Genomic DNA, 17,882 nt, shown 5'->3' on the forward strand with positions numbered 1-17,882 from the left:
CTGCCCCGCCCAGGCCGGCCCCCTGCGCTGCAGCCTAGGCTCTCCAGCCTGCTCTAGGGACACTCTCACGCCACAGCAGGGCCCTTGTCCCTGTGCTCAGGCCTCCGGGAGCCCTTCCGCTAGGAAGCCCAGGAGCTCATCCGACTGTGATGGGGCCACTGGGGCCTCCTCTCTGCCCCTGTCCTGAGGAGAGGGGTGGCCCAGTGGCTGTGTGTCCCAGTCCCTCCCTGAGCAGAGTGGATGATGCGAGGACAGCCAGGCCTTTGATGCACCCAGTCCTGGCTGCTCCTAGAGGGGCCCCCGCGTCCCACCATGCGCTCCCCTTGCCCAGGCAGGCCCGCTAGGTGGCTGGCAGAAGCGCCTGTGCTCAGCAGCCCATGTCTTTTATGTAGCTTCTGCCTGGACAAGAGCCAGAGGACACATTTCTGCTGACCCTCAGCAAGACATCGCGCTAGCACTTGCTGAGCTTCCTGCTGGCCTGGGGAAGGCCAGCAGGCTGCCTGGGCCCTGGGTTCTCCACCAACCACCGGAAGCCCAGGGGGTGCAGAGCACACAGAGCGTCGTCCTGCAGGGCTCTCTCACCTGCAGGGGTGGCTCCTGGCACTCAGAGGATGCAGGCCTGCTGAATCTGGGTTGGGGGCTGCCAGTGTCCCTAACCCTGGTGAGGAGCCCTGAAATCCACACGTGGAGCGCTAAACACACCGCAGCTCCTGCCAAACCAGAGGCCAGGGGGCTCCTCCAGGAAGAGCGATGGATTTGTGACCTGCCGAACACCTTCCCCCGGCCCGAGTCCTGGAAGTAACTCACTTTCTGAGGTGAAACAGGAAGGAGCTGTGGGGGCAGCAGCCTAGGCAGCCAGCAGACAGCAGGCCGGTCCGCCTTGGGCACTCAGCGAGCAGGGCCAAGCGTTCCCCCATGAAGACCCAGAACGGCCTCCCAGCGCACTGATCCACGGAGACCAGGGGCCTGCCGCTGACGCAGGGGCTTAGAAGACACCTGGCCCCCAGCTGCAGGAGGCCGGCCATGCACCTCAGACCTGACATGGGCAGACCAGCCCAGGCACCTCCGCACACCAGCACAACTGAACGACCTTGCTTTCGAGTCAACCTGCGTCCGTCACACACACCTTTGCCAGCGGCTTGCTGCCAGTGCCAATGGGTCTCTGCAGTCTCCCGCCCAAGGTCGTCCTCCATGGTCCTCCCGGGTCGCCTGCCCTCCTACTGGTCTCCACCTCTCTAGATCACGGCCAGGGCTGGGCCTTGCTGCTCTCACCCATGCCCTCTCCTGGGCCTCCCCGGGGCTCCAGGACAGCAAGGCGCTCCTTCCTCGCTGGCGTCCTCTGCAGGCCTGTGGCCAGCCACCTTGACCCTCTGCTAGGGAGCCTTGCGGGGCTGAACCTGTGTGTCCACAAGTGCACTACAGCTCCCCAGCATGGTCCTGTGGGCAGCTGGGGAATGGCAGCCCATCTGCCCATCCAAGGCCAGCATGCGCGGCTGCCCGTCTGCTGCACCAACACCGCCAGCGGCCAAACCCCACTCCCGTCTATGAAAGTACTCAGCCGCTCTCTGCCCTTGCCTCTGCAGCTGAGTGACCTGACTGCGGGCACATCAATGCTCGTGGGGCTGCTCTCAGGGCCCGCTGGCCTGCCTGCCCTGGCCTCTCTCCTGTCCCCAGGCCCTCATGCTGGCCCTTTCCTGCATGGCTCCAGCCCCTTCCCACCTACCTTCAGGGTTCCTAGGAGCCCAGAGGCCCTGCAGCCTCTGCCAGAATCCTGCGAGATGCGCTATCCTGGGGACCACCCCTCCTTTGTGGCGCTGGCCATCGGTCACCGGCACTGAGGGTCCAGCTCTTCTCTGCAGACCTCACCCTGGAGGGGGATCCATTGGCATGGTGAGGGTAGGCGCTCTGTCCTTTGTCCATTCACTTGGCAACGAATCCCCAGTGATAACCATAGGAAAAGTGGTGTCCACAATCAGGTCCTGGACGGTCACCTGCAGTAAGGTGTCACACGTGCCAGGCTTTGAAGAAAAGATCAGTGCCTTCCACGGGCACAGCCCGGTTTCTAGGGTTTTGCTATTTTAAGATGCTTTAATAAGTCCTAGTGAATACAATTTTCCCTTTAAATCCTTTAATCCAAGGTTAAAGATAAAGGTTCTTGGTATGCACTGCCAAACTGCTTTTGAAATACTGTTATAATCTTTATACAATGATAAAAAAAACAAAACAAAAAAAAAAAAAACCTACAGTTTGGTAGGAAAATAGTTTGTTTGCATTTCCTTGGTGAAAATGAGAAGGTTCTGCACTTTGTAGCCATCCGTCCATCTGTCTGTCCTCTGTTCCTTCCACCAGCTGAGTTCTAACACACGCCGTGATCTTTCCAAGTGAGGGTCAGTCCATTGCTCCTCCTGCAGCCGGGTCCCAGGGTTCAGGTGGTGGCTGCCCTGACACTTTGACGTGCTCTGGGGAGACACTCTGACCCTCCCTTCTCGGCTCCAATGTTGCTTCTGGACCCACGAGAGGCTCTGGAAGAGCGGTCTCTGGGCCAGTGGCCTCTTGCCAGCTGGAGCCTGTGCGAGGAGGCTGCTCCGAGGCCTTGGTGGGGCCTCTGTTTGTGAGGAGCCGCGGGTGATAAGGTGGGCAGCTGGGAGAGGGAGCCCCCCGGGAAGCCCGAGCTGCCTGGAGACAGTTCCGCCTGACCCTTCTGGCACGGCAGGGAGAATGTGCTGCCTGAGCCTGTGGACAGTCAGGTTTGCCTTCTGTGCTCTTACTTTCTAAAACCCGGCTTTATGGAGATGCACTTCCGCCCCTCTGCAGTGCTCGGCTCGGTGGGCTGTCCCGGGTCCCTACTGTGCCTGCACCGCACTGTCCCCAGTTGGGTTTGATTTCAGTGATCTGCTTCCTAGCCCTGGTCCCTCAGCTCACACGGGCAGCAGAGCTGGCGTGTCAGAGTGCCCACCTCTGGTCTCCACTATCTCTCTGATCTCTGCCATCTCTCCTCTCTCTCCTCTCATTTACTCCCACTGTGTCTCACCTCTCTGGGGAGGCTGCTCGGGGAGGCTGGCCTTCTCCACACAGTGTCAAGCCACATGTCCCCACATGAGGCTGGTGAGGCTGGTGGCTTCCTGAGGCTGGTGGGCTTCTCCACACCCCCATCTGCAGGGACCTCCCATGCGCCCGTGGTGTCCTGTCTGGGCTATGCAGGATGTTGGCTAGTTCTACGTGTTCGGGATTATGCTTTCTTGTCTTTTCGCATTTCCCTGTTGCAGAGCACACGCGGATGAATTCAATCCTTTTTTAATTTGTGGAGACTGTCACTGTGGACGGATGTGGTCTTTACCAGAGAGTGACCAAGCTGCGCCCAGGAAGGACGGGACGCTCACAGCTCCCCTCCCCATCCCCAGCATCACTGTGGACTGGCCTCCTCCCACAGATTCTGCAAGGTTTCTTGGGGGTCAGGAGGAACCCACGGGTGCTGTACCACTGAGCCACATCCCCAGACCTTTTTAGTTTTATATTGAGACAGGGTCTCACTAAGCTTCTCAGGGCCTGGCTAAGTTGCTGAGGCTGGCCTTGACCTGGCAACCCTCCTGCCTCAGCCTTCCAAGCCACTGGGATTGTAGGTGTGCACCACTGTGCCCGGCAAATCAACCAATGTTAGGACTCTGAAAATCAACTAAAGCTCAAAAAGAAAAAAATCTCAAGAGATACTAATGAACCTCAATAAAATTAGCAGGTGATTTCTCATCAGAAAAGTCAGATGAATCAACTCCTAGCCAAAATAGTACACCTAGTGGAAGTCTTGTTCAAAAGTAACAGAGTGAAGACACTCTGCAGATGAACCAGATGTGCAAGAACTCACCCTCAGCAGAACTGCCGGGGAGAAGTGCGCTCTCATGAACGACAACGTGGACCAGAATCCATGAGGTGCTGAGGAAGACGTGGTTGTTTGTGGCCCCTCTGTCTTAAAATGCAATGGTGGAGAGCCAAGTGTGGGAAACTGTGGGCGGCTTACCGACCATGTGCGGCCATGGCTGAGGCCTACCACAGAGCAGAGGCCGGACGGAGCCACCCGCTCACTGTGCTGAGCCAGCGTGCACCAGCCTCGCGGGGTGAGTGTCCAGGCAGCGCGTCCAGGATCTGACTGCGGCCTCAAGGGCCACTACCAAAACAAGTCCGAAGACACCCAGGAAAGCAGCGGCCAGGGACTGAATGGGTGTACTGGACGGTCTGTTCCAGAGGCGGCAGCAGCGGGGCAGGAGCCACAGCCCGAAGCACAGGGGGAGGGCACCCGGGGCAGGACCCCGCCTGGAGCAACGGGGCATCTCATCCCCAACAGAATGGCAGGTGGGGAGGACAGCCACACCTCGGCCAGGAGCCCCGCAGCTCAGACGCAGGTGGAGGTGCAAGGCCGGAGACCACAGCGAGCGCAGCAGGTGAGAGCAGCAGGCGCCAGATCACAATCCCGCTGCAGCAAAGCTCGCCCTACGATTTACTGCAAAGACACGGTGACTACCGATCTGCGTGCACCTTCCAGAGCCCCAAATGCCTGAAGCAAACCTTGCAGCCAGGCGCAGTGGTGCACAGCTGTGATCCCAGGGACTTGGGAGGCTGAGGCAGGAGGATGCAACTTCAAGGCCAGTCTCAGCAACTCAGCAAAACCCTGCCTCAAAATGAAAAATGAAAAAGGGCCGATGGGGCTCGGTGGTAGGGTGCTCTGGGGTTCCATCCCCGATACCAAAAAATAAAACATGGCTGGTAGATGTTGGTGATGTTGCCAGTTTCACTGTTCTAAAGGAAACATCTCACTGAGGTCCCCACGCTCCCATTTTGGAAACTGGCCTTGTTTCATTTTAATTATTAACGTGTTTTGGAATCTTGCAGAGTGACTTTAACGGTTGCTTTCTCTAAGATTCCTTAACCACTCCACTTGCTTGGCTTATTTTTCAGCTGAATGTTAGGGTCGCTTGCTAGGAAACCAGTGGCACTGGGACTCAGTGCTGTGCTGCGAGCAGACCACAGCCTGGGCACACCAGGGTCCCGCCACTTCCCCCCCGACCGTTGGGAGATTCCAGATGCCCTTGAGAGTGCCGGGCACCTTGGAATCTCTCTTGTGACTGTGAACAGGGATTTTTTTGAATAGAAAGTGGTAGAACCTTCTGGGCCATTCATTTTTTCCTTCAACATCCTGAAGTCAGATAAGCTCAAGGCCAGACGTACCGTGGACCTGTCCTTAGACGTTTTCCAGCATGACAGAACGGTGTGGGTTACGTGCCAGGCTCCCGTCAGGGCTGCTTTCTTTAGGGCAGGGGTCTGCTGTCTGGGGTTTTCTCCCTTCTTTGAAGCACCAGTGGTCCAAGTTACACCTTAGGCGGACCCTCGCCCAGGAGCACATGCAGAGCTGCGTGGCTGAAGAGGCGGCCCAGGCGGCCTGGGCCTGGCACACCCGCCACCTACCTCCTGTGCCACAGGCCCCACCTGGTCGCCTGGCGAGCTGCCCCGCACAGGAGCCTCTGCCTGTGTGCTGCAGCGCTGGGGGTGTAGGACGGGACCTGTGCTGCCTGTCGCCGCCCCACCTGTGACCCTGTCAGGCAGCTAAACACCCACAAGAACAGCGGGGGAGGGAAGGCTTACTTGGGCTCAGGCTTCGGGTCTCGGTCCAGATGCTGAGCCAGGCAGCACTTGTGGGGCGGGGTGGGGTCAGGGAGCAGGGAGGGGGTGCAGGGAGGACGCACCTTCCCACCCAGTCCATCGGCAAGGGGGACTGGGGAGGTCACCGCTGTCAGAGCCCTGTCATTCACTCTGAACATCGCCGTGTGACAGGCACTGTGGGGAGCTTGGACAATGTGTAGCGGTGACGCAGTGAACATGCACTCCGTCTCTGCCCTGCATCCTGACAGCGCCCAGAGCCCTGGTCATTTTGGGTAGTAGGGCGTTCGCTCTCTATGCCTGTCCTGACGTGTGGCCTCTGGCTCCTGGTGGAGAGCACCCACTCTCCTGGACGTTCTCACGAGGCGATGTGCTCCTGCTGGGCTGCTGGACCAGGGCTGGTAACCGGAGAGCTTGGAACTCGGCCCGTCCCACCCCAGGAGGGTGAGCAGCTGGAGATGCACCCAGCCTAGGGATGGGGCTGCAGAAACGCTGCTGCTCTAAGGCGTTCACGGAGCGTCCAAATGGTGAACAGGCATGGGTGGAGAGGGCCGTGCAGCCCACTTCACGGGGACCGGTGCACACCTCCCTGGTCGTCTCTTCATTTTCATTAAAACGCCCTATAACACATCAGCCACAGTATGTGAGTGGTGTCCTGGGTCCCGAGAGCCCGTCTGATGCACAGTCCAGGAGGGGCTGAGGGCCTCCCCTTGCAGCCTTGCTGACAGAGGCTGTGGGCAGCCCAGGGACCCACTGATCACCACTGTTGGGAGTAAGCGCAAGTCGAGAGGGACAGAGCCCCCAGGCCATGGGCAGTGTGCCCACTCCAGTGAGGGTCAGGCCTAGACACTGGGTCCCACCTCATCCAGCCAGTGACGGAAACCCCACATCCAGCATCAGACACCGAGGGAAACACCACGTCCGGCATCAGACACCGAGGGAAACCCCCCATCTGACATCAGAAGCAAACTCCTTATGGCTCAGTTGGTAGAGCGCTTGTCTCACAAGCACGAGGCCCCGGGTTGAATCCCCAGTACCACAAAAAACATAAAGCAAACAAACAACAGAGGAGATGTACTGGCAATGGTAGGACCAGAGAGAGCCAGCCGGTGTGCCCATGTTCAGCCTCCCATGTCCAGGAGTGTTTGGCTCTTAGCCTGGAGGAAAGCAGGCAGGAAGGTGCGTCACCTACAACTCTTACTGCACCCGAACCGGAGGCTTCGAAGCAGCGCGTGGGAGGGGAGGGTGGTGTGGCTCGGAACCCAGGGCCAGAGGTCCTCACAACAGGCACACGAAGGGCTTACGCCCTGAGGCTTTAGGAAAGACTGTTTATTTATTTTTAGGTAAAAGAATTTTAAAGCGACTGTGACACTTGAGAAAAGCCACAGGGTCCATTGTTTGAGCTAGAGAAAGCCTGACCCTCCAGGACAGACTGTGGGCTCAGCGAGGCTGGCAGGGAAGGAGGGAGACCTGCCGGGTGCCACAGGAGGCCCCACGGCCACCCTGCCAACCAGGAGCCGGCCGGGCCCGGCAGTCAGGCGGCACCCCTGCTGCAGGACGCCTCTGCTCCGCCAGACCGTGCCAGTCCACGGTGACCATGGGGACAGCCAGAGGCCAGCAGAGTGTGGTCCAGAGCCGTTTCACAAAGCGCTAGAGATGAACAGAGGTGTCACGGATGCAGTGTTTAGAAACGATCTTTGTGGGAGATGTCATCTCAAGTCGTGAGGAGGGACAGAGCAGACCCATGTGGCCAGGCACCACCGCTGAGCGCTGAGCGGCTGCTGCACGGAACACCCGGGCACAGAGAAGGGCCAGGCACTCTCTTCAGGGCGCAGCCACGTAGCTTCGCAAGTCCAAAACTGCTGGTCCAATTCCAGTGACACCTCCACCCCTGCCCCTCCCCACTCTCCTCTCAGAAGTAAAGTTGGACAGGGACAGTCTGGCCAGAATGCTGGAACTGCCCCAGGCCTCAAGTGTGGGTCCTGTCTCGACCCCTGCGGGGCCCTCACCTGGAGGAAATGGGATGTGCCTGATTTGTCCCTGGAAAAGTCACGGCAGTCCCAGGACCTTGGACTTCTGTTCTGGGTCCAGCAAGCTCAACATCCAGAAAGGTCCTTCGATCTGCTCTTCCTCTGATATCTCGTGTCTCTGGGATCAAAGCCTCGCTCCCTGGCACCAAACACTGCCCAGGGGGGAGTTTTGGCCATATAGTCCTTTGTGCTGAAGGTTTTCAACCCGCCGCTGTCTTCATACTCCTGGATGAGCTCCTGGAAGCGGCCGTAGTCGATCCATGTCCACCATTCTCCATCGATCTTAAACTGGGGAGAAAACAGCTGTCAGGTCAGAAGTAAAAACACCCACAGGGAAACCGAGTGAAATACTAACACACCTGATTTCTTCCCTGTCATGTTAAAACTTCCACGTTCCACACATGGTTTCCCGCCAGAGCACCCGGAACCCAGGCAGGTGCTTCCCTTGCTGCTGCTGCCCACGTGCCGAGGCTCGACTGGGATGGGACGACCTCCTGGCCAGGTGGGTCTGTGTGAGTAGCATCGCTGACGGGCACTGAACTGCCCGGAGCTGCCAGTGCTGCTGGTCAGAGGACCCCAGTCCTGCTGCTGCCGTGCTTCTGGCTGGATTTCCAAGGCTATTAGCACGCCTGGCAGAAGCCTCTCCACTACCAAACTCCGCCTGAGTGATTAGCGAAGCCCTAATCAATGACTTCCGATTCTGAATGCTACCCGACCACAGCCTTGTCAGTTCAACGTGCACACACACCTCATTAGCAGAGTCTTGTTAAGAATGTCGATTCAATAAAGAGGAACAATCCAATTTGCACTCTTCAGAAAACTGCTTCTCAAGCCAACGTGCAACGAGCACAAAGCTGAGGCAGCTCCCAGGGAAACCCAACCGCATGGTGAGGCTTGATGCAGAGCCTAGCCGGCACCGTCTGTGTACGTGACAACTGGCACGCCAAAACCGGACTCATCGACAGCGACTCACCGCCTTAAAAACAAGGCAGAACCAGAATCCTGATTGACGCCAGGAACCAAGTGAAGAAGAGTCTCCTGATCCAGCTGAGAAAGAATCACTGAAAACACACAGGTTCCTGGATTTGGGATTCACCATGGAATCTCCTCTCTTATCCAACAGCTGAGCTAAGACCAGTTTTTGAAAGAGTGTCCAGCTCTCTCAACTCCACGCCAGACGTGAAGCCCGCGCTGGCATCTTCTGCGAAGCCTGGCTGCCCTGACTGTTCTCTGCCTGCCACTGTGAAAGGCCCAGGTGCTGAGCCTTAGAGCTGCAGATTCGAGGGTGACCTCCCTTCCACTGTGCCCTCGCCTCCAAACCCATCCCCCTTCCTGAGCAGCTCTGCCCACAGTGTCCCCCATCCCCTAAAGCAGGCCGCCATCTCCCATGGGCCAGGCCGATCGCAGCTGTGGTCTCTTCCGGCTGTGACAGACTGCCCAAGTCACAAGGCCTGAGGCCCAAAGCGGGAGACAGCCACCCAGAGCGCAGAGCTTAAACACCTGCACCTCCACCTCCTCAGGAGTCGGCCCACCTCACTCACTCCCACACCAACAGGTCTGATTCGCAGCAGCCTGTGCGTCAGGTCCGTGTCCTCTGCTCTGGGAAGCCCCCTGCGTCCTGCTAGCCCACGGCAGCTCCCGAGCCACAGGACCCTGTGCCTGAGCTGTTCAACAGAGCACCCTGTGATGGCTTCAGCGTTACCTCCGTGTCCCCTGCCAGTCTGACAAGCCTTTGTGGGCGCATGACTCCTCATCTGTGCCATCACACTGCCGCTCAGGACCCTGGGCCTAGGCCCAGCCTCCTTGCCTCCAAGCAAAGCTGGAAGACCACAGGATGGAAAGCATTCCTCCTGTCCACTGACAGCTCGGGAACAGGATGGAATTCTGCTGCTGTGGGCTGCGCAGAACCACAGGGACGGCTCACGGTGTGTCCATGCAGAAGGTGTAGGGACGCGAGGAGCTCCCGACCAGTACAGGAGGGCACATGTCAGCACGACCTCAGCAGGATGAGGCCACTGAGGAGGCCCCCGCCCTCCTTCCTGTCCTCTTCTGTGGACCTGGCCAGGCACTACAAGTGCTCACCAAGCACCAAGCGTGTGCCCTGGGGTAGGCACGGCACTGGGGAGTACAGAGAAGGGTGCGACGATCGGCCCAGAACTTGGTCCCACAGGACAGTCCTGCTGGGCTCGCTGAGAAGCAGCTGACCCTACTGTCCTCTCTCTTGCTCCTTTCAGGGTTTGCCTCTCTCAAGCCAGTCTGACCCCTTAGCATTCATGATCTTGGTTCTCCTTCTCCCTCAAACTCAATCAAAAGCCACTTGCCAGGGACAGTCTGAGAGGGACTAAAGGATGAGTCCGGGCTACAGAAACAGACTTGACTCTTGTCTTTTTATTCCAGCCTGTGGTAAAAAAAAAAAAAAAAAAAAAAATCCAACAACGTGTCTTATAGCTCAATCACGTGTGCAGGCACGCGCGTGCGCATACATACACACACACACACACACACACACACACACACACACACACACACACACACAACCCACCAACTCTATGTAATGCACATCACTTTAAAACATTGCTGGCTGTCACTCAGGAAACCGACCCAGCTCCTGATGCAGCATGGAAAGTTCTGCCCTAGAAGACCTGTCTGCTGACCCTGAAACCCTACCCTGGCTTAAAATGAAGACACCAGTGCACAGACCTGACCACCTTACCCCAAAACCTGGCAAGTGCTGTTTTTAAGACAACCCACCAGAAAGTCCAGGCCAGCTTGGCAGTCCAGGCAAATGCCACAGGCAGGGCCTGGCCAGGAGAGGAGTCTCCAACAGGCCCTGCCTAGCCTGGGGGCTGCCTGTGGCCATGTCCCTCGAGCCTCTCCTGGCTGTGGCAGGGCTGGGGGGCAGACTCTCAGTCCACAAAGGTCGATCTGAAGTGAACCCTTAGTCGTCAGGCCCCGAAAACCCTCTCATGACCCGGGAGAAAAACACTTGAGAAGGTGCTTAGAAAGTCACACTGTGCCACTCAAAAGGCAGAAGCTGAAAGGGCAAATGTTTGGTGTGACCAACACAGACAAGGCTGGAAGACGACCCCGATCATAAAGAGAGCTTGAGCGTCCTGAGACGTGGGGACATTGTGCCTGTGGGAAGAGGCCAACCTGTGCAGGGCCACAGCTGAACTCCACAGGCCACCAGGGTCTCAGGACACAGGCCACGCAGCAAGGCACGGCCGACTGCAGGACACCTGCTGCACCGGCACTGGGCCCTGACGGCTGCATGAGGGCCCCGCGCCCGCCGCCTCCCCTCCTCCCAGCAGAGCAGGGGTCAGAGGGGTCGGGGACCCACCGGGACGGTGGCCAAGCTCCTCATTCACCTCCGCTCCGTGTGCAGCCCTCCCCTCCAAGGGACAAAGGACGGAGAGGGCCTCTAAAACAGCCTGGAGGAGGGAGCGGCACGAGCTGCAGACGCTAAAGGCACGGCCAGGGGACAGGGCCCAGGAAGCAGAGGGCTGAGGGTCTGACTCAGCTCACGCTTTGCAACTCCCCCAAGGCTCAGAAGCTGGGTCCACTGGTCACCCAGGAGAGGATGAGGAGGCACCAAGTCGCCCACAGATATCCAAGACAGGCTGGCATTCTGTTGGAGAAGCTGCCAGAACCTCAAGCCCTGACCTCCCAGCCAAGAGCCTGGAGCTTCATCCTCAGGAGAGGTGTGAGGGGCTGGGAGCTCCCCAGGCCAGGGCAGCCCAGGCCCTGCCTGCCTCCAGGCCACGGTGGCCAGGAGGGCAGCGTGAGTGCCAGGATCGGGCCTCACAGAAGGAGTGACCGGCTGGACTGCTCCACACACTGGGGCGCTCAGCCTGCCTTTCCGTTTCCACCCTTGAACTCGAGCAGATGACCAAGGAGCCTACGGGAGAGAGGGCAGCCTCAGCCAGGACACAAGGGCAGCAAGGAAGCAGCAGGCCCAGCTGCCCGGGTCCCGGGAACGGGAAAACCCCGCCCCGTGAAAACGAAGCTGTAGGAAGAACAGACTCCGAAGTCAACCCAGGAGCATCACGAAGGATTTGTGAGAAAGAAAAACTAAGAGCATTTTCTAGAACATAGAGTAAAATAGTAGAAAGAAAAGTAAAAAAAATCAGAGGAGAAAAGATTGTTTCCTTGGATTCTAGTCCAAGGGCGGGGCTGGTGTTCGGTTGGTGGAGCGCTTGCCTAGCACACTGAGGCCTGGGCTGGACCCTCAGCACCACATGAATAAATAAAACAGGTATCATGTCCATCTGCAACCATTAAAAAGAAACTAGGCCAAGAGACTTGATTTTAAGATCCTTCCGAGTCCCAGAGGGAAGGGAGAGAACAAAATAAACGCAGGGGGCAGGAGACCTTCAAAACAAGGTTCCGAAAAGTTCAGCAGGCGAGGCTCGAGCTCCAGGCTGAGGGGTCCACAGGAGTCCGGGGCCCTGGTGAGGGGTGCAGGCTCATACCCTAGGCAGGACGGAGGCCACACTGGCTGTCCAGCCCAGGCCCAGCAGGCTGCCTGCCAGGAGGAGAACAAAGAAGTGAGCCCCAGGGGTCTCCTCTCCTGAGGCACACTCGGGGGTCCTCGGGGGGTTGATTCCTGGGCAGGAGGGACAAATTGAAAGGACACACAGGACCCCAGGAAACCAGAGTGCTCTCCCAAGCAGGAGCTGAAGGAGAGGAGACAGCAGCTGGGCGCCGGGCAGGGCGGGGGCCTGCTGAGGCAGGTGTGTCAGAAAGTGCCGGGAGAGGGCTTCAGAATAGGCAGCTGACCGGGACAGAGGACACCACACCAGTGGGGACAGACAAGCGGGTCTGTGGGCCAGAGTGGTTGGGAACACAGAACACAGACACTGTCCTCATGGTCACCACCACATACGGATGGAAACCAAGGTGTTGCGGTCTAGCTCTAAGGCGACCACAAAGCTCCCATCAGTGCAGGGACATTCAGAGGTGACGTGACTGGAGGCGACAGCCAGGGTCTCATCAGTCTCCCTAGGGTGTATGGCCTGGGGTAGCTGTGGGCAGGTGGGGCATGGTGGGCGGGTCATGGGGCTGCCCTGCGTCTTCCCCAGGACCCTGATGCCCCCTCCTCCCGGGCTCCACCAGAAGGGCTGCCCCACTGAATCTAGTCCTCACCTCAGCACAAAGGAATCTGCAGCCAGCAAGAAAGGGGACGCGAGACGTGGAGCGAGCCAAGAAGGCGTGCACATGGAGACAAAGCAAAGCCCAGGGCAGCCGTGCACTGTACTGGAGGGGCAGCAGTGCAGAAAACGGAGGGCTGAGGAACGGACAGACTGTTGGGCACGTGGTCTACCAAAAGCAAGCCAGAGAATGTGAACACCACACAGACACTGGCAAGCCATGAGAACGGAGCAGGAGCAGAGTCTCCAATAGAGAGCGTCCCAGCTCGGGCTAGGACCCAGCCCCCGAAGCAGAAGGGAAGGGCCACTCCCAGCACATCCCCAGAAGCCAGGGACATCCTGCCACCACTGACCGCAAAGGACACAACAGAAAGAGAAAAGCAGACCAATGTCCCTGATGAACACAGACCAGAAGTTTTAATGAAGCACCCACAAACAATTCAACAGCACATTGAAAAGACCACGTGCCAGGATCAGATGGTTTCATTCAACAGATCAATACCCGTAACACGGACTATAAACAGAATTAACAGTGAAAATCACATGATGATCTCAAAAGAAGAGAAAAAAATCTGTGATGAAACTGAACTCACAAAACAATACTCAATAAATGAAAAATAAAAGTGAAAACCAGCAAAGGGAGGAACTACACTAGAAAGAATAGTCAATTGAAGGAGAAACTAATTCAAATTAAAAATCAGAAATAAATCAAAATGACAAGGAACAAAAATCATTTCTCAATAATAACATTGAATGTAAATGGCCTAAACTCATCAATCAAAAGACACAGACTGGCAGAGACATCCACAGACTGAAGGTGAAAGGTTGGAATAGATTGTGAAATAAGCAGGGGTTTCCATCCTCATATCCAACAAAGTACACTTCAAACCAAAGTTAGTCAGAAGGTACAAAGAAGGACATTTCATGCTGCTTAAGGGAATCATACACCAACAAGACTTAACAATCGTAAGTATATCTGCCCCAAACAATGGAACATCTACGTACACCAAACAAACCCTTCTCAGTTTTAAGAATCAAACAGACCACAATACAATAATACTGTGTGACTTTAACACACCTCTTTTACCACTGCTTAGATCTTCCAAACAAAAATTAAACGAAGAAACTATAGAATTAAATAATACAATGATTTAGATTTAACATATATGGAATATTTCATCCATCAAGGGCTGAATACACTTTTTTCTCAGTAGCACACGGATCCTTCTCTAAAACAGACCATATCTTATGCCACAAAGCAACTCATAGTAAATACAAAAAATAGAGCTAATACCTTGCATCCTCTCAGATCACAATGGAATGAAATTAGAAATCAACAATGGAATAAAAAAAATAGAAACTACTCTAACACCCAGAGACTAATAATATGCTATTGAATAACAGAAGAAATCAGGACGAAATAAAAAAAATACTTAGAGGTAAATGAGAACAGCGACACAACATATCAAAATCCCTGGGACACTATGAAGACAGTGCTAGGAGGGAAGTTCATAGCATTGAGCACATTCATTAAAAAGAATAGAAAGTCAACAAATAAATAGCCTAGCATTGCACTTCAAAGCCCTAGAAAAAGAAGAACAAACCAACACCCAAAGCAGAAGACAGGAAATAATTAAAATCAGAGCTGAAATCAACAAAATTGAAACAAAAGAAACGATTCAAAAAATGGACAAAACAAAATGTTGGTTCTTTGAAAAACTAAATAAAATCGATAAACCCTTAGTCACGCTAACAAAGGGAAAGAAAAAACAAATTACTAAAATTTGTGATGAAAAAGGAAAAATCACTATGGACACTACTGAAATACAGAAGATAGTCAGAAACTATTTCAAAAATTTATACTTTAAAATAGAAAATCTTGAAGGCACCAATATATTTCTAGAGCTCTATGACCTACCCAAACTGAATCAGGAGGATATATACAATTTGAACAGATTGATCTCAAGCAATGAAATACAAGACACTCTCAAAAGCCTACCAACTAAGAAAAGCCCAGGATCAGACAGCTTCTCAGTCAAGTTCTAGCAGACCTTCAAAGAAGAATCAGCACCAGGGGCTGGAGCTGGGGCTCAGTGTAGGGCACCTGCCTGGCATGTGTGAGGCCCTGGGTTCAGTACTCAGCACCACATATAAATAAATAAAAGATCCATTGACAACTAAAAAATATTTTTTAAAAAATAGCACCAATACTTCTCAAATTATTCCATGAAAATGAGGGAACCTTTCCAAACTCATTCTATGAAGCTACTGGAATCACCCTGATACCAAAACCAGACAAAGACACATTAAGGAAAGAAAACACTAGAAAAACTAGGGAGAGTAGGAACTTACCTCAACATTGTAAAGGCTTTTGGTGCTAAATAAGCCCACGGCCAATATCATTCTAAATGGAGAAAAACTGAAAGCATTCCCTGTAAAAAACTGGAACGAGACAGGAATGCCCTCTTTTACCTCTTCTATTTAACACAGTCCTGTGAACTCTAGTCAGAGCAATTAGACAAAAGAGATTAAAGGGATACAAATAGGAAAAAAAGAACTCAAACTATTCCATTTCCCAGTGAAATGATTCTATACTTAGAAGACCCAGAAAACTCTAGAACTCATTAAATGAATTCAGCAAAGTAGCAGGATATAAAATTAATACCCATGAATCAACTGCATTCGTACACATCAGTGAGGAAACAGAAAGAGAAATCAAGAAAACTACCCCATCACAGTAGCCTCAAAGAAAATACAAGACTCGGGAATCAACCTAACGAAAGAGGGGAAAGACTCTACAATGAGAACTACAGAACGCTAAAGAAAGAAACTAAAGACCTTAGAAGATGGAAAGAGCTCCCTGCTCTTGGATACACAGAATTAGTGTTGTCAAAATGGCCACACTGCCAAAATCGCTATACAGATTTAATGCAGTTCCTATTAAAATTCTAATGACATGCTTCATAGAGATAGAAAAAGCAGTCACGAAATTCATTTGGAAAAATAAGAGACCCAGAATAGCCAAAGCCAATCTCAGAGAGAAAAGTGAAGCAGGAGGCATCATAATATCAGACCTTAAACTACGCTACATAGAGCTGTAACAAAAACAGCCTGGTCTCGGCACCAAAACAGACATGTAGACCAGTGGAACAAACAAAGACACAGAGACAAACCCACATAAATACAGAAATCTCATACTAGACAAAGGTGCCATAAACATTCACTGGAGAAAAGACAGCCTTTTCAACAAATGGTGCTTGGAAAACAGGAAATCCGTATGTAGCAAAATGAAATTAGACCCCTATCTCTCACCCTGCACAAAACTCAACTCAAAGTAGATCACAACCTAGGCATTAGACTAGAGACTCTGCACCTACTAGAAGAAAGTAGGCCCAAATCTCCACCATGTCGACTTAGGAAGCAAATTCCTCAACAAGACTCCAAAAGTACAGAAGTAAAATCAAGAATAAATAAATAGGGCTGGGGTTGTAGCTCAGTTGTAGAGTTGTAGCCTGGCATGCTTGAGGTCCTTGGTTTGATCCCACATAAAAAATGAAAAAGTTGTTTAAATATGTTAAAAAAAATAAAATGTGTAAAAAAAAGACGACCAAAAAAAAAAAAAAAAAAAAAGAATCAATAAATGGGTGGTATCAAACTAAAAAGCTTTCTTCACAGCAAAAGAAATAATAAAGTGAAGAGAAAGCCTAGAGAGTGGGAGAAAATTTTTGCCACCTGCCCCTCATATAGAGTATTAATCTCCAGGATATATAAAGAATTCAAAAAGTTAACACCAAAAACAAAAATAAAAAACCCAATAAAAAACAGACCAAGGAATTGAACAGACACTTCAAAGAAAAAGAAAAACAATCAGTCAACAAGTATATGAAAAAATGTTCAACATCTCTAGCAATTAGAGAAATGCAAATCAAAACTACACTGAGAGGCTGGGGCTGGGGCTCAGTCGTGGGGCACTTGCCTGGCACGTGTATTGTGTCCACCTACAACTAAAAATTTAAAAAAAGAAAAGAAAAAGTGGTGTATATACACAGTGTAATATTATTCAGCCACAAAGAATGCAATCATGACATCTGCAGGCGAATGGATGGAACTGGAGCCTATCATGCTAGGTGCAATAAGCCAATCCCAAAACACAAAGGTTGAGTGTTCTCTCTGATATGCGGATGCTGATTCACAATAATGGGGAAGGGAAGAGTACAAGTTCACTGGATCAGACAAAGGGGAATGAAGGGGATGGAGGGGGTGGGAGTGGGAAAGTGAATGGATCAGACACACCTTTCCTGTGTTCACATGATACACGACCAGTGTGATGGCTGGCTATGAGGGGTCCCCCGAAGCTCACGTGAGACAGTGCAGGAAGGTTCAGAGGAGACGTGACTAGGTTGTAAGAGTCTTAACCCAGTCGTGAATCGACCCGCGATGGGATTAAATGAGGTGGGGGTGTGGTTGGAGGTGGGAATCAGGGTGTGTATATTGTATCTGGAGAGTGGAGTCTGTGATGTGACTGCTTCCTTTGCCACTGTCTTCCGCCCTGATGTCCAGCCTCACCTTGAGCCCAAGGAATGGAGCCGGCCTTCTATGGACTAAGACCTCTGAAACCTGAGCCCTACTGTAAACCTCTTTTCCTCTACAGTTGTGCACCACAGCACGAAACAGCTGCCTGAAACAACCAGTGTAACTCACATCACGTAAAGCCACAGGAATGGGACGTTACCCTGCATTACGTGAGACATGTCACCATACATGTTACTGTCATGTACAACTAAAGGACCAAGAGAAAACTCAGGAAAAAAACAAACTCCCCTTCTCAAAAGAAGCCACGAATTCAAATTGGGACTGAAGAATCATACCTGAAGGACAAGGAGACTGACACGGCAGAACCACCCTAAGGATGAAACCCTAACATCCCTCTGGGACTGGAGGTGGCCTTGTGGCCACGCTGCCTCAACACAGTACTAGAAATCTAGAAATCTGGAAGAGAAGCAATAATGGGGTGCGAGGAGGAAAGAGGGAGCTCAAATCACCACCATGTGTTGAC

At 53.2% G+C, this 17,882-nt stretch overlaps 1 protein-coding gene across 1 annotated transcript in view; it reads right to left on the reverse strand.

Annotated features, from left to right (window-relative positions):
- Positions 1–7,624: 7,624 nt before the first annotated feature.
- LOC306649347 (S-adenosyl-L-methionine-dependent tRNA 4-demethylwyosine synthase TYW1-like) overlaps positions 7,625–17,882 on the reverse strand; it is a 71,596-nt gene continuing 61,338 nt past the window's right edge. The window contains exon 4 of the mRNA XM_079120245.1: positions 7,625–7,964. Within this exon, the coding sequence (XP_078976371.1) occupies positions 7,743–7,964 (222 nt within the window). The 3' untranslated portion in view covers positions 7,625–7,742. The remainder of the gene's footprint in view (positions 7,965–17,882) is intronic.

This window comes from Sciurus vulgaris (genome assembly GCF_902686455.1).
Source record: "Sciurus vulgaris genome assembly, chromosome: 18".
NCBI classification, from domain to species: Eukaryota; Metazoa; Chordata; class Mammalia; order Rodentia; family Sciuridae; genus Sciurus; species Sciurus vulgaris.